This window comes from Capra hircus, chromosome 7, assembly GCF_001704415.2.
Source record: "Capra hircus breed San Clemente chromosome 7, ASM170441v1, whole genome shotgun sequence".
NCBI classification, from domain to species: Eukaryota; Metazoa; Chordata; class Mammalia; order Artiodactyla; family Bovidae; genus Capra; species Capra hircus.
In genome coordinates this window covers 90,918,554-90,933,413 of record NC_030814.1, presented here as the reverse complement: position 1 = coordinate 90,933,413, position 14,860 = coordinate 90,918,554, and the positions used below count along the sequence as shown (strand labels likewise).

The 14,860-nt window shown below is 58.6% G+C and overlaps 1 protein-coding gene across 2 annotated transcripts; it reads left to right on the top strand.

Annotated features, from left to right (window-relative positions):
• Nucleotides 947–14,593, top strand: PLIN4 (perilipin 4). Of its 2 annotated transcripts, XM_018050877.1 has the most exons (9): nucleotides 947–1,034; nucleotides 1,162–1,226; nucleotides 1,740–1,887; nucleotides 2,737–2,798; nucleotides 5,169–5,667; nucleotides 5,767–9,639; nucleotides 9,752–9,939; nucleotides 12,236–12,304; nucleotides 12,383–14,593. In XM_018050877.1, the coding sequence occupies exons 2-9, from the start codon at nucleotides 1,179–1,181 to the stop codon at nucleotides 12,713–12,715; spliced, it is 5,220 nt and encodes a 1,739-aa protein (XP_017906366.1). In that variant the 5' UTR covers nucleotides 947–1,034; nucleotides 1,162–1,178; the 3' UTR covers nucleotides 12,716–14,593. The 2 variants fall into 2 exon arrangements, with proteins under 2 accessions (XP_017906366.1, XP_017906365.1); XM_018050876.1 differs by having other exon boundaries at nucleotides 5,169–9,639.

Genomic DNA, 14,860 nt, shown 5'->3' with positions numbered 1-14,860 from the left:
CCTGTCTCTGCCACTTCCCAGCTCTACAGCCTCAGGCAAAGGATGCCTTTTTCAGGAAGCCACCCTGGGTTGACCCAAGCCCACCAAGCCCAGATCTCACTCTTGGGGTACCCCTCAGTTCAGTTGGTGACCTGTCTGGGTCTGTATTTAGGCCCTTTCTCAAGGGACGTCCTTTCTGGAGAGTGACACACCCCCTCCCTGCCCCAGACAGACCCTGCTCCTCTCTTTCTCCCTGGACAATGCTAAGCTGATGTCTGTTGAACACCTGCTACATACCAGACTCTGGGATCAACAGGTTACATGCATGACCTCATTTCATGCTCACAACCAACCTCTGAGTTGGCCCATTAAGCCAAACATTTCTTAAGTGCCAACTGTGTGCTGGGTGCCATCCTGTTGCAGGGAACAAAAGACAGGCCTGACAGATGTGAGGGAGGAAGCCATGGGGGTGTCTGGGGAAGATGCTCCAGGCAGAAGGAATAATAATAGCAGGTGCAAAGGTCCTGGAGCAGGACCAGGCCTAGCAATCTGGAGGAAAAGAGAGGAGGCCTGTGCAGTTGAAGTGTGATGAGGGAGGGGGAAAGAGGGAGGAAGCAAGACCTTGTGGGCCATGGTGAGGTATCTGGAGGGGTAGCTGAAGCACACAGACGGTAACTGGCCAAGGCAAGGTGGCCCCACAAAGCAACTGGAACACACCCATCACCCAGGTGGACACCAGAGGCCGAGAGGGTAAGCAGGCTGTGCCTCGAGGGTATGGGACAACTCTTGAATTACTCAGCCTGGTGGGGGCAAGCGCCGTGGGCAGAGGCTGCCGGGTGCTGGGAGCGGGGGAAAGGTACTGGGCGCTGGGCCCACGCTGGGCCGGTTGGGCAGGCGGGCAGTCACGTGACCACCCAGAGCCCTCCCCCAGCCCACTGGCTGCCTGCCTCAGCCAGCCTGGCCCGCACCACCCCAGACCCTATAAGGCCTGGGAGCTGAGAGCCCAGCTGCCGGCTGCACCGCCTGTCACTCCAAGGGACCCCCACACGGTCCAGGTGAGCAATGCCAGGGGTGAGGCCGGCCTCCGGGCAGGAGCTGGGGAACTGCTCGGGGTTATGGGTGTCGGGCAGGAGGCCCGGGAGCCCCCATTCACGCCCCTCCCCCATCTCTACCTCCTTCCAGCTGCCTAGAGGGTTACCATGTCTGCTCGAGATGGAGGCCAGGATCCCCCCAAACCCAAGGGCAAGGTGAGGGCAGGTGTGGGAGGGAACTACCCCAGCTGGGCCCTGAGAAGCCCCCAGAACCTTAGGGAAGTGACCTCCATAGTCCTGGGGTCTGAAGGGGCTTCCCAGGTCGGTTGGGAGGGCTCTGAGAGCCACCAGGCCAGTCTTCCATCTGGTCCCCAGCTGGAGGGTGAGGGGTGGAAGGATGCACTCAAACCTCAGTTCTTCCCCTGCTATGTGACCCTGGGCCAGCATCGGCCCCTCTCTGAGCCTCAGTTTCCCCATCTGTGAGATGTGAGCCCTGAAAGGAAAATGTCTTTAGAGACCCGGAGGATTATTTCCTCTGTCCCTGGGAGATAGACTGAACCTGCCCATTGCTCAGGTGAGGAAACTGAGGCTCAGAGTGGCTGGGACACTTTCCTGAGGTCACCCAGGAGCAAGGGTCCGGGGTGGTCTGGGAACCCAGGGCTGTCTGATGTGCCCCTTGCCCCACCCAACCACACCTGGCTCTGCTCACACACACCCCACCCCATGTAGACCCTGGGCAGCTTCTTTGGGTCCCTGCCTGGCTTCAATGCTGCCCGGAACCTGGTGGCCAACGCCCACAGCTCAGCAAGAGAGGCCCGGCCAGCTGCCGAGCCTGCAGGTGCTCCAGCCGAGGAGGCCGCCCAGCCCCAGGCTCAGGGTGAGTGGACAGCTCCGTGGGTGAGGCGGGGGCTCAGGAGGTGGACCCCAGAAGGGACTTCTGCTGAACTTGGGGGCGCTTCTTATGTGCCTGTGATGCCTTGATAGACCCTGTGAGGCTGGCATGCTCATTTAGTGCCAAGTGGGGACTCAGGGCATCAGTATGAGTGACCTGAGGGGGCATAAGTCAGCCAGAATAGGGGCATAGACACAGCCGTGCTCCCATATTCTCAACGCCCCCTCCACCTTCCATCACCCCATTTCTGATGTACTGTGGACGTTCCACAGGTCTAAGCTTATCTGAGATTTTGATCCTGGTTCTAGAGAGGGACAGCAGCTTCCCTGGGGTCACACAGCCTCCAGTTGCTCAGCCAGAATGCTCGGGGCAGCCCTAGCCCCAGGGCCCGAAGAGGGGCTGGAGCAGGGGAGTGCAGGCTGAGGTGGCAGCTCTGGGCCCAGAGCCCCAAGCAGCTGACTTCTGCTCTGTATATCCAGGCTGGGCAGGCAGCTGCCAGCTGTAGTCAGGCGTGGCAAGGCAGGGCCCCAACTCCTTTCCCTGCGGCTGCCCCCCATCCTCGATGGGCGTTCAGCACCCAGGACCCCATCAGAGAGAACTCTAGGGAACCCCTGTGCCAGGAAGCCAGTCCTGGGGGTTGAGGGAGCCCCCAGTGAGACCAGTGACTGAGCTAGGCCCATGGTCATGGATGTCACCTTCTGTTGTCCCCGGCAGGGCAGCTGGGACATTCCTGACCTTTCAGGCTGTGCCCGCTGATTGTGCAATGGGCTCCAGGGTGGCTGATGCTAGCCCGTGTCCCTCCCTGGGTTGCCTCACTGGCTCTTGTCCCCCCAGCGCCCGCTGACCCGGAGCAGACGGCCAGGGGGTTAGAGAAGACGCTGCTGCCTTCAGACAAGGTGAGAGGGGCTAGCAGAGCCTGATCTGATGGCCTTGCTTCCCTCTGGGGTACCTCTTCCCAGGATGTTTTGGTTCCTGCCATCTGGAGGGTTGTCATAGGCCAAGGAAAAAGCAGACACCCCTGTGTGTACTGCTGTTGGGTGACAGGCCAGTCTTCTCCTTGGAGCCTCTATTTCTGCATCTGAGAAATGGGTGCAGTACTCCCTGGCACCATCCGGTCTACAGACACCCCACTCCCTGCCAACTCCCACCCTGGTGCTGTACCTAGCACAATATGACCAAAACAGGGGCAATGCACTCACCACATGTCAGGCTCTGGCCTAAGTGCTTTACACGTGCTGTTTAATAGTTAGTCCTCCCCACTGCAACAGGGAGGGAGCAATAGTACCCCACATAAGAGCTGAAGCACAGAGAAGCCAAGCCATTTGTCAAAAGTCACACAGGAAGAAAAGGTAGCTTGGGATGTGAACCTTGGGCAGTCAGAAGCTGAACAATGGCCAACGCTGCATCCACCCTCGGTCCTGGATGAATGGGAACCGCCCAGGTATCCTTGTCCCCAGGGTCAGGGCAAGCAGAGTGGCTGATGTAAGACCACTGAGGGCCACAGCAGGGTGAGGAGCTCCAATCCAACCCTTGTGCTCAGCACACACCCCACTCTAGAGTCTTCTTTTACTCCCCTGTGCCCTCAGCTTGGCCACATCTGAGCTCTTCGGAGGGCAAAGTACTGCTTGGTTTGTCCTCTGGCCCAAATTAAAGCAGACTCTGGCAGCTTAGGGCCCCTCTACCCATTTTTTCACTCCTCCCCCTCCATCCCTCTTCACTTCCATTAATGGAGCGTCTGTTACCTGCAAAGTTGGTCAGGGACCTTGACTCCTTTTTTTTTAACCAGTCTTTGAAGGAGGTGCTGTCTTAATCACCATTTCCGATGAGGCTCAGAGCAGGGGGTGTGGCTTGCCAGAGGTCACACAGCAAGTATAGGAGAGAGCTGGGATTTGAACCCAGGTCTCTGTGGGCACAGTACCCACTTGAGATGACGTTGGGCAGAAGGGCAGGTGGTGAGACTATTTCAGGGCTTCTCAACTTCGCTATCATGGCCAATTCAGAGTCAGATCATCCTCTGTTGGGGGCTGTCCTGGGCATTGTGGGGTGTTTGGCAGCATTCCTGACACCCACCCACTCTATGCTAGGAGCATGCTCTCTCTGAAGTCATGACTACCACAGATGTCCCGAGACACTGCCCAGTGTTAGCATCACCGGGGCAGGATCACTCAGGTCTAGGAACACCTGAATTGGAAACAGCACACTCCTGGTTGAAGCTGAGTGGTAGCCATCTTGAGGCCATCACAACCCTTCAGCAGTTTGGAAGAACTAGCAGAAACTGCCCTGTGCTACCGGGTTTCCCTGGTGGCTCAGTGGCAAAGAATCTTCCCTGCCAATGCAGGAGACTAGGGTTCGATCCCTGATTCGGGAAGATCCCACATGCCTTGGAGCAACTGAGCCCGTACTCCACAATTACTGAGCCTGTGCTCTAAAGCCCGTGCTCCGCAACAAGAGAAGCCACCGCAAGAAACCCACACAACTAGAATGTAGCCTCCACTTGCCACAACTAGAGAAAAACCCACTCAGCGACAAAGACCCAGCACAGCCAAAAACAAATAAATTTTTAAAAAATGATATACCAAGTTATCACCTTGGTTCCTATGGCTCAGATCCAATCCTTGGCCCTGTACTCTTCTGGTTATTACTTAAAAAAATAATATTTATTTGGCTGCACCAGGTCTTAGTTGCAGCACAAGGGATCTTTGATCTTTGTTGTAGCATGGGGGATCTAGTTCCCTGATCAAGGGTCCAACCTGGGCCATCTGCATTGGGAGTGCGGAGTCTTAGCCACTGGACCACAAGGGAAATCCCCAGTTATCACTTTTCTAAACGTGGATCCCCTTCTTTTACTTGAATATATTCATGTTAACAAGCATTTGGTCACCTCAAATTTCTCCCTGTGATGGAGACACCAGGCTCAAAATTTGATGTAAACTGAGATTAGGCAAGATGAGCAAAACATGTAATTCTAAGACTTGCTGAGCCCAGGCTAAGGGATACTGGGCACAGAGGGTGCTGGGGCGTAGCTGTCAACAGTCAGAGTCTGCCACATCTGGGTGCCACGTGGCCCTGCGATGGAGTCTGAGGGACTGTGTCCTGGGAGCCAGGGTAGGTGGTATGTCAGGGTGAGAGGTGAGCTGGCCGGGTCTCCAGGGAGCAGGTCCCACTCCCCAGGGCATGTCAAGAACTGGGGGGAGGAGGAGATCTGGGGTGGGGGGGAGAGGTGTCTTTCAACTCTCTGCTTCATCACGAGTCTCTCGCCTCATCAGATGATCTCCGGGGCAAAGGACCTGGTATCCTCCCAGATGGCCAGGACCAAGGATGCTCTCTCCACAGGGATGGCTAGTATCGTGGACACGGCTAAAGGTGTGGTCCAGGGAGGCCTAGGGATGACCCAATCCACGCTGACAGTCACCAAGGATGCTGTGGCCAGTGGGGCAACTGGGGCAGTGGATGTGGCCAAAGGAGCCCTACAGACTGGTATAGACACCGCCAAGACAGTAGTAACAGGCACCAAAGATGTAGTGTCCACTGGGCTCACTGGAGCAGTGAACATGGCCAAGGGCACAGTCCAGACTGGCATGGATACCACCAAGACCGTCCTGACTGGCACCAAAGACACCATGTCCACTGGGCTCACTGGGGCCATGGGTGTGGCCAAAGGGGTTGTCCAGACTGGCATGGACACCACCAAGACAGTCCTGACTGGCACCAAAGACACCGTGTCCACTGGGCTCACTGGGGCCATGGGTGTGGCCAAGGGGGTTGGCCAGACTGGCATGGACACCACCAAGACTGTCCTGACTGGCACCAAAGACACCGTGTCCACTGGGCTCACTGCTGCAGTCAACATGGCCAAGGGCACAGTCCAGACTGGCATGGACACCACCAAGACTGTCTTGACTGGCACCAAAGACACCATGTCCACTGGGCTCACTGGGGCCATGGGTGTGGCCAAGGGGGCTGTCCAGACTGGCATGGACACCACCAAGACCGTCCTGACTGGCACCAAAGACACCATGTCCACTGGGCTCACTGGGGCCATGGGTGTGGCCAAGGGGGCTGTCCAGACTGGCATGGACACCACCAAGACCGTCCTGACTGGCACCAAAGACACCGTGTCCACTGGGCTCACTGGGGCCATGGGTGTGGCCAAAGGGGTTGTCCAGACTGGCATGGACACCACCAAGACCGTCCTGACTGGCACCAAAGACACCGTGTCCACTGGGCTCACTGCTGCAGTCAACATGGCCAAGGGCACAGTCCAGCCTGGCATGGACACCACCAAGACCGTCCTGACTGGCACCAAAGACACCGTGTCTACTGGGCTCACTGCTGCAGTGAACATGGCCAAGGGCACAGTCCAGACTGGCATGGACACCACCAAGACCGTCCTGACTGGCACCAAAGACACCATGTCCACTGGGCTCACTGGGGCCATGGGTGTGGCCAAGGGGGCTGTCCAGACTGGCATGGACACCACCAAGACCGTCCTGACTGGCACCAAAGACACCGTGTCCACTGGGCTCACTGGGGCCATGGGTGTGGCCAAAGGGGTTGTCCAGACTGGCATGGACACCACCAAGACCGTCCTGACTGGCACCAAAGACACCGTGTCCACTGGGCTCACTGCTGCAGTCAACATGGCCAAGGGCACAGTCCAGCCTGGCATGGACACCACCAAGACCGTCCTGACTGGCACCAAAGACACCGTGTCTACTGGGCTCACTGCTGCAGTGAACATGGCCAAGGGCACAGTCCAGACTGGCATGGACACCACCAAGACCGTCCTGACTGGCACCAAAGACACCATGTCCACTGGGCTCACTGGGGCCATGGGTGTGGCCAAGGGGGCTGTCCAGACTGGCATGGACACCACCAAGACCGTCCTGACTGGCACCAAAGACACCATGTCCACTGGGCTCACTGGGGCCATGGGTGTGGCCAAGGGGGCTGTTCAGACTGGCATGGACACCACCAAGACCGTCCTGACTGGCACCAAAGACACTGTGTCCACTGGGCTCACTGGGGCCATGGGTGTGGCCAAAGGGGTTGTCCAGACTGGCATGGACACCACCAAGACCGTCCTGACTGGCACCAAAGACACCGTGTCCACTGGGCTCACTGCTGCAGTCAACATGGCCAAGGGCACAGTCCAGACTGGCATGGACACCACCAAGACTGTCCTGACTGGCACCAAAGACACCATGTCCACTGGGCTCACTGGGGCCATGGGTGTGGCCAAGGGGGCTGTCCAGACTGGCATGGACACCACCAAGACCGTCCTGACTGGCACCAAAGACACCGTGTCCACTGGGCTCACTGGAGCCATGGGTGTGGCCAAGAGCACAGTCCAGACTGGCATGGACACCACCAAGACTGTCCTGACTGGCACCAAAGACACCGTGTCCACTGGGCTCACTGCTGCAGTCAACATGGCCAAGGGCACAGTCCAGACTGGCATGGACACCACCAAGACCGTCCTGACTGGCACCAAAGACACCGTGTCCACTGGGCTCACTGCTGCAGTGAACATGGCCAAGGGCACAGTCCAGACTGGCATGGACACCACCAAAACTGTCTTGACTGGCACCAAAGACACCATGTCCACTGGGCTCACTGGGGCCATGGGTGTGGCCAAGGGGGCTGTCCAGACTGGCATGGACACCACCAAGACAGTCCTGACTGGCACCAAAGACACCGTGTCTACTGGGCTCACTGCTGCAGTGAACATGGCCAAGGGCACAGTCCAGACTGGCATGGACACCACCAAGACCGTCCTGACTGGCACCAAAGACACCGTGTCTACTGGGCTCACTGCTGCAGTGAACATGGCCAAGGGCACAGTCCAGACTGGCATGGACACCACCAAGACCGTCCTGACTGGCACCAAAGACACCATGTCCACTGGGCTCACTGGGGCCATGGGTGTGGCCAAGGGGGCTGTCCAGACTGGCATGGACACCACCAAGACCGTCCTGACTGGCACCAAAGACACCGTGTCTACTGGGCTCACTGGAGCAGTGAGCATGGCCAAAGGCACAGTCCAGACTGGCATGGACACCACCAAGACCGTCCTGACTGGCACCAAAGACACCGTGTCCACTGGGCTCACTGGAGCCATGGGTGTGGCCAAGAGCACAGTCCAGACTGGCATGGACACCACCAAGACTGTCCTGACTGGCACCAAAGACACCGTGTCCACTGGGCTCACTGCTGCAGTCAACATGGCCAAGGGCACAGTCCAGACTGGCATGGACACCACCAAGACCGTCCTGACTGGCACCAAAGACACCGTGTCCACTGGGCTCACTGCTGCAGTGAACATGGCCAAGGGCACAGTCCAGACTGGCATGGACACCACCAAAACTGTCTTGACTGGCACCAAAGACACCATGTCCACTGGGCTCACTGGGGCCATGGGTGTGGCCAAGGGGGCTGTCCAGACTGGCATGGACACCACCAAGACAGTCCTGACTGGCACCAAAGACACCGTGTCTACTGGGCTCACTGCTGCAGTGAACATGGCCAAGGGCACAGTCCAGACTGGCATGGACACCACCAAGACCGTCCTGACTGGCACCAAAGACACCGTGTCTACTGGGCTCACTGCTGCAGTGAACATGGCCAAGGGCACAGTCCAGACTGGCATGGACACCACCAAGACCGTCCTGACTGGCACCAAAGACACCATGTCCACTGGGCTCACTGGGGCCATGGGTGTGGCCAAGGGGGCTGTCCAGACTGGCATGGACACCACCAAGACCGTCCTGACTGGCACCAAAGACACCGTGTCTACTGGGCTCACTGGAGCAGTGAGCATGGCCAAAGGCACAGTCCAGACTGGCATGGACACCACCAAGACTGTCTTGACTGGCACCAAAGACACTGTGTCCACTGGGCTCACTGGGGCCATGGGTGTGGCCAAGGGGGCTGTCCAGACTGGCATGGACACCACCAAGACTGTCCTGACTGGCACCAAAGATGTTCTGTCTACTTCAATAACTGGGGCAATGGGAGTGGCCAAGGGGGCTGTTCAAGTTGGCATGGACACCACCAAGTCCGTCTTGACTGGCACCAAAGATGTTCTGTCTACTTCAATAACTGGGGCCATGGGTGTGGCCAAGGGGGCTGTTCAGGTTGGCATGGACACCACCAAGTCCGTCTTGACTGGCACCAAAGATGTTCTGTCTACTTCAATAACTGGGGCCATGGGTGTGGCCAAGGAGGCAGTCCAGATTGGCGTGGACACCACCAAGTCCATCTTGACTGGCACCAAAGATGTTCTATCTACTTCAATCACTGGAGCAATGGATGTGGGCAAGGAGGCCATCCAGACTGGCATGGACACTACTACGACCATCTTGACTGGCACCAAAGGTGCCATGTCCTCTGGACTCAGCAGTGTAGGGCATGTGGCCCAAGAAGGTATGCACACTGGGGTGGGGATCACCCCAAACCTGTTACCTGATTCCAAGGCTGCCACCTCAGTTGGACTTGCCCGTTCCAGGGCCCCAGATGAAGAACAAACCATCACAAGCCCCACTCAGGCTCAGCACAGCGACCACGGACCTCTGTCAACTGAGGCCATGTTCAGCCAAGACGCCACCCTGGGCAAGGTGGATGCTGCTCCCGGGGCCACCACTCATGGCCAGGAAGGAGCCCAGGGCTTTGGAGCGCTCCGGGACAAGCTGGAGGAGCTGGGAGAGATCTTCCAGCCCATGAGCGCCGAGGAACAAGGTAAGGACAGCCCGGTCCCAGCTCCCAGGGCCACCGTTGTCTGTACACCCCCAGGCCCCTGATACCCGAGGGGCCTCTCGTGAGGACTGAGCAACCCCGTCTTCCCTTTCAGCTCAGCTGGCTGCTACCCAGCCCAGGCGGAGGGAGATCACGGCCGACCAAGGCAGCTACTTCGTGCGTCTGGGTGACGTGGCCCCCGGCTTCCGCCAGCGGGCTTTCGAGCATGCCCTCAGCCACCTGCAGCACAGCGAGTTCCAGGCACGGGATGCGCTGGCCCAGCTTGAGGATGCCTTCAGGGAGGTAAGCGCCTTGCCTCTTCCCAGGCATGGTCCTCAGCTTCGGGCTGGGGAGTGGACGGACACGGACCGAGCACCCAGTACGTGCCCATCACCCACTTGGTCACGGGCCTACTCTCAAGGAGCTTGCCTCTCGGGAGGGGTGGGGGAGATGGGCATGTGACCCAACACTTGCAGCCAACGAGGCTGCAGAGGAGACATGACAGGCATGCAGAAATGCGCAGCAGGGCTGGGGCATGTCTGTCTGGGTCACATCCTGTGCAAAGTTGGGATGACAAGGACAGACAGTGGCCTGAGAACAAGCTAGGTGTGTTCTGAGGAGCAGAAGGGTCCCTGGGGTAGGGAGGGTAAAGTGAAGGCAGGGAGGGACAGGGTAGAAGGCCCATGCAATCTGGGTGGAGTTCAGTGATGCAAGAAAGGGGGCCCAATCAAGGGTGACTTTGTTTTAAATTTGGCATTGTTGCTGCCAGCAGCCTTTCTCTAGTTGTGGTGTTCAGGCTCCTCACTGTGGCGGCTTCTCTTGTTGCAGAGCGCAGGCTCAGTAGTTGCAGCATGTGGGCTCAGTAGTTGCGGCCTGCGGGCTCCAGAGCCTGGTCTCATTAGTTGTAGCGCACAGGCTTAGTTGCTCCAAGGCGTGTGGCATCTTCCAGGGTCAGGGATTGAACCTGTGTCCCCTGCATTGGCAGGCAGATTCTTAACCACTGGACCACCAGTGAAGTTCCTTGAAGGTGACATGAATGCCCCTGTGGAGACAGGCACCAGCCAGCAGGGTCGTGCTCCCTCACCAGCTCCACTCACTCCCCAGCCCAGGCTTTCTCCCCCACATCACTGCCAACACTCACGCCAACTCCTCATGGGCGGTGGGGCTGACCTGCTGTGGTAGAAGTTAAGTGGCATCCAGTCCATGGTTGATGCAGACGGTGATGGAGCCCCAGCTCTGAGGACCTCCAGGTTCCCAAGCTCATGGGTCTTAAATGTTGAGCAGCCCCACCTACTCAGGTAGCAAGGAACCCAGCCCAGCTGTTTGAGTCAGGATCCCTAAGAGGCGCCTGTTTTCAATCGGCACCCAGGAGTCTGGTAAACCACATCTAAGGACCACTGCTCCAGCCCAGAGGGTCTCAACGGGGCAGTCCCGTCCCCAGGGAACACTGGACCAAGCCTGGGAACGTCAGTGGCGGTCACTCGGCAGGACTCTTGGCATTGAGTGGGTGGAGGCAAGGGAGGCTGCTTCATACCCTACAATGCCCAGGACTGCAAAGTGAAGATGGCCTGATCCAACAGAGGCTTTATTGAGGTGGATCGCTCTGGCTCCTGTGGGGAGGACTGGCCACAGGGGTCCAGGAATGGAGATGAGAGATGAGAGAGGAGAGAGGTTTGAGGAGCTGGGTTCTAGATGTGTTTTCAGAGCAGTGCATCCAGGTTAGACACAGGAAGTGAGAGAGCCAAGACCCTTTAAGGCCTTGGAGACTTTCAGCAGGAGACACTTGGAATTGCTCTGGGTAGGTGGGTGATGGACATTATGGCCTAGTCTTTGACAGGGCAACCTGCAGATGAGCAGGAGCCCCCTGATGGAGTCAACTGCTGGGGCGAGGGCTGGGAGGGGGAGGGAAAGTTGAAGTGCATATTTGGTCCACTTGCTGACGTCTCAGGATGACAAGAAAGATAAGTCAATGGGGGTGGGGGGTTCCTATGCACCCAGGACCCAAAATACAAGGAGGAAACAGTCATGACAGAGCTCCAGACCAAGAGGGGAAATCAACACAGAAATTTCCTAACTGGACAGTGATAGCCTCTGAGGAGGGAAACAGAGATCTGATGGAGAGGACCTGGGGCCCCCGCACTGGGCCAGAGGAAACACATTCCAGGCTGAGTGGGTGGCATGTGCAAAGGCCCTGGGGCAGCAGCACGCTGGACATGCTCAGGGACAAGGGCCAGTGTGGCCGGAACAGAGCACCATGGGAGGTTAGCAGGAGGGGAGGTCACAGGCGCCTGGAGCCGGCCAGGCAGCCATGGTGAGAAGCTTGGTTCCAAGGCCTCTGGGAGATGTTGGGGGTGGTCAGGGGGTGCTGCTGAGCTGGGGTGACGGTGCCGCTGCCATCCTGCTCTCTGAGCGCCTGATAACCTCACAAGGCACCAGGATTATTGCCTCTTGACGCACCACCCTCTGGCTCCAAAGCGTTCCCCCACGCCACGGGAAAGGTGGACATGAGATGCTGGGCTGGGAAAGGGCACCCTGAATGTGTCAGAGGGGGTCCCTGCTGAGAAGCCATCACGTTTGTGCTGGGCTCTTGTTTTCCTAGATCGAGGAGGCCCAGCAGGCTCCAGTCAGGGGTGTGAGCAGCCAAGCAAAGGAAGCCGCTGCTGGGGAGGTGAGTGCCTATCAGTGAGGGGCTGGTGGGCCCGCCCCTTGCCTCCAGCCCCACTCACCTCACTCCTTCTGTGCACAGGTGCCGGCCACTGGGGCTCTGTCCAGGGCCTGCGACCTCGTCCAGCAGCTCCATGTGGCCTACAGCCGCCTGGCCTCCGGCCTCCAGGGCCTCCCCACGGAGCTTCAGTGGCAGCTCCAGCAGGCGCGGCACAGCATCTGTGAGCTCTATGGCATGGTCTCCTCGGCCACCACAGTGGCAGAGCTGCCAGTCAAGCGGCTGGCTGAGAGCCGCCAGGGTGTGGGCCAGGCGTGGCGGGGCCTGGAGCAGGTGCTGCGGAGCGTGCAGCAAGGCCCTCCGCTTGGCTGGCTGGTGGGGCCCTTCACCCTGCCCGCTGACGGGCAGCTGCTATAGGAGCCCCTCCCCTGCCCAGAACCAGCTCCAAGCCCCCAAAGCTCTGGGTCCTGGAGTTCCACCACACCATGCACCCGGCGCCAGGCCTGTCTGTACCGCCCACCTGCCTCCCTGAGCACGAGCTCGGCTGGTCCTTATGGCTGAGGAACCCCAGGCAGCTAAGACCCCTGGTGGTGGGCGTTAGCCTGAAGATCTCAAGCAAGCGCTCAAGAAAGGGTATGGTGCCTGCCCAGAAAGTTCTCCACTCTGTATCCCGACCAGGGCCATTTTATCTTTTATAAACTCTGGGGGCCTTCCACCCCAGCCGGGGTCCTCTAGCCACCAGTTAGCAGGCAGCCCTGCTCCTCCGTCCTGGGTTCCAAGCAGCTCCGTCCTTGTTCTGAAAGCACACGTCCAGCAGCTAACAGCGCACACCCCCAAATATACCAGAATGCCGTTGGCCCGGGGCAGGTGGGCTCCCACTGCCTCTGCTGACCCTGCCGCCTCCACTGACCTTTGGGGGAGGTCAAGGGGCTTTGTGAAGGCAAAGCTGAAGCAACTGCTGCAACTGAGGGCCAGATGGTGCAGGTGGGGGGGGGGAGAGAGTACATGTCCCCTCCTGATGCACCCAATGTTGACCCGCCAACAGCACCCCGGGTCACGGCTGATCACAGGGGTCCAGAGCTGATGGTCTGAGGCCCTGGGCCCAGAAGCTGCCGATGAAGGAACAAAAGGAGGGACCCCAGGGAGCACATGACAGAAGGTGCTCGAGGGACTTCCCTTGAGATCCCACAGTTTAGGTCTCCAGGCTTTCACTGCTGATGGTATGGGTTCGACCCCTGGACAGGGAACTAAGACCCCACAAGCTACGTGGTGTGGCCAACCCCCCACCCACAGAACACAAACATGTTTGACGTGTGTTCAGGTCCTGGTCACATGCTCCAGGCTGGAGGCCAGGGGCTGGGTTGGCAGCCACTGGACAGGCTTCCTTTCCAGCCATGCTTTCCTTGAGTCCTCAAGGCACCCTAGGAGGTGGGCTGCACACGGGAAGGTGGGGCCATGGAGGTCCAGTCCCCCCGATCCTGCTCCCCGGGGCCCAGGAGATGCTGGGAGAGCTGCTGACTGCCAGTAGCCTAAGCCTCGTCAAGCGCCAGCTTTGCAGAGCCCATCACACCCGCATCCCCCCAGCTGGCCACCTCCCTGACAGAGGGCTTGAGATGGCCCCTCTTCTCAGAAATGATCGAGTGCTCTGAGCCCCGGACGAATGCGCCAGCTGTCCCCAGAGGATCACCACGTCTTGGGGAGCTGGCTGAGGCAGGACACTGGGACCAGTCTGGGACCTTCCCCAAGCCTTTCTTGCCTTTTTGCCCATCCCATATGGCCATCAGAGGGGGTGACGCTGGAAACGGTGGTTCACAGAATCTGAGTTCAGCAACAGTCTCAAGTCCAGTCAAACCACAGTGGGGGTGCCAGGCCCAGAGAGCAGAGCCATGCTCTGGGCGCTAACCCACCAGGACAGAGAGGCTGGGCCACCAGCAGGACACACAACAGAGGTGACTGTTTATAGACAACTGCCCTGTGTAGGTGCTTGGGTGGGCCACACATACACAGGCACACCACACACACAGACCAACCACTATCCCCTTCCCTGGTCTAGAGAAGCATGCACACACACCACCTACCACCCATTACCCCCTCCCCTGGTCTAGAGAAACACACACACACACATACACACACACACCACCCACTATCCCCTTCCCTGGTCTAGAGATACACACACACACACACACACACACACACCACCCACTATCCCCTTCCCTGGTCTAGAGACACGCACACACACACACACACACACACACCCCCTTCCCTGGTCTAGAGACACGCACACACACACACCACCCACTACCCCCTTCCCTGGTCTAGAGACACACACACACACACACACACACACACACACACACACACACTTCCCTGGTCTAGAGACACGCACACACACACACCACCCACTACCCCCTTCCCTGGTCTAGAGACACACACACACACACACCCCCACCCTTCCCTGGTCTAGAGACACGCACACACACCACCCACTACACACACACACACACACACACACACACACCCTTCCCTGGTCTAGAGACACGCACACACACATACCACCCACTA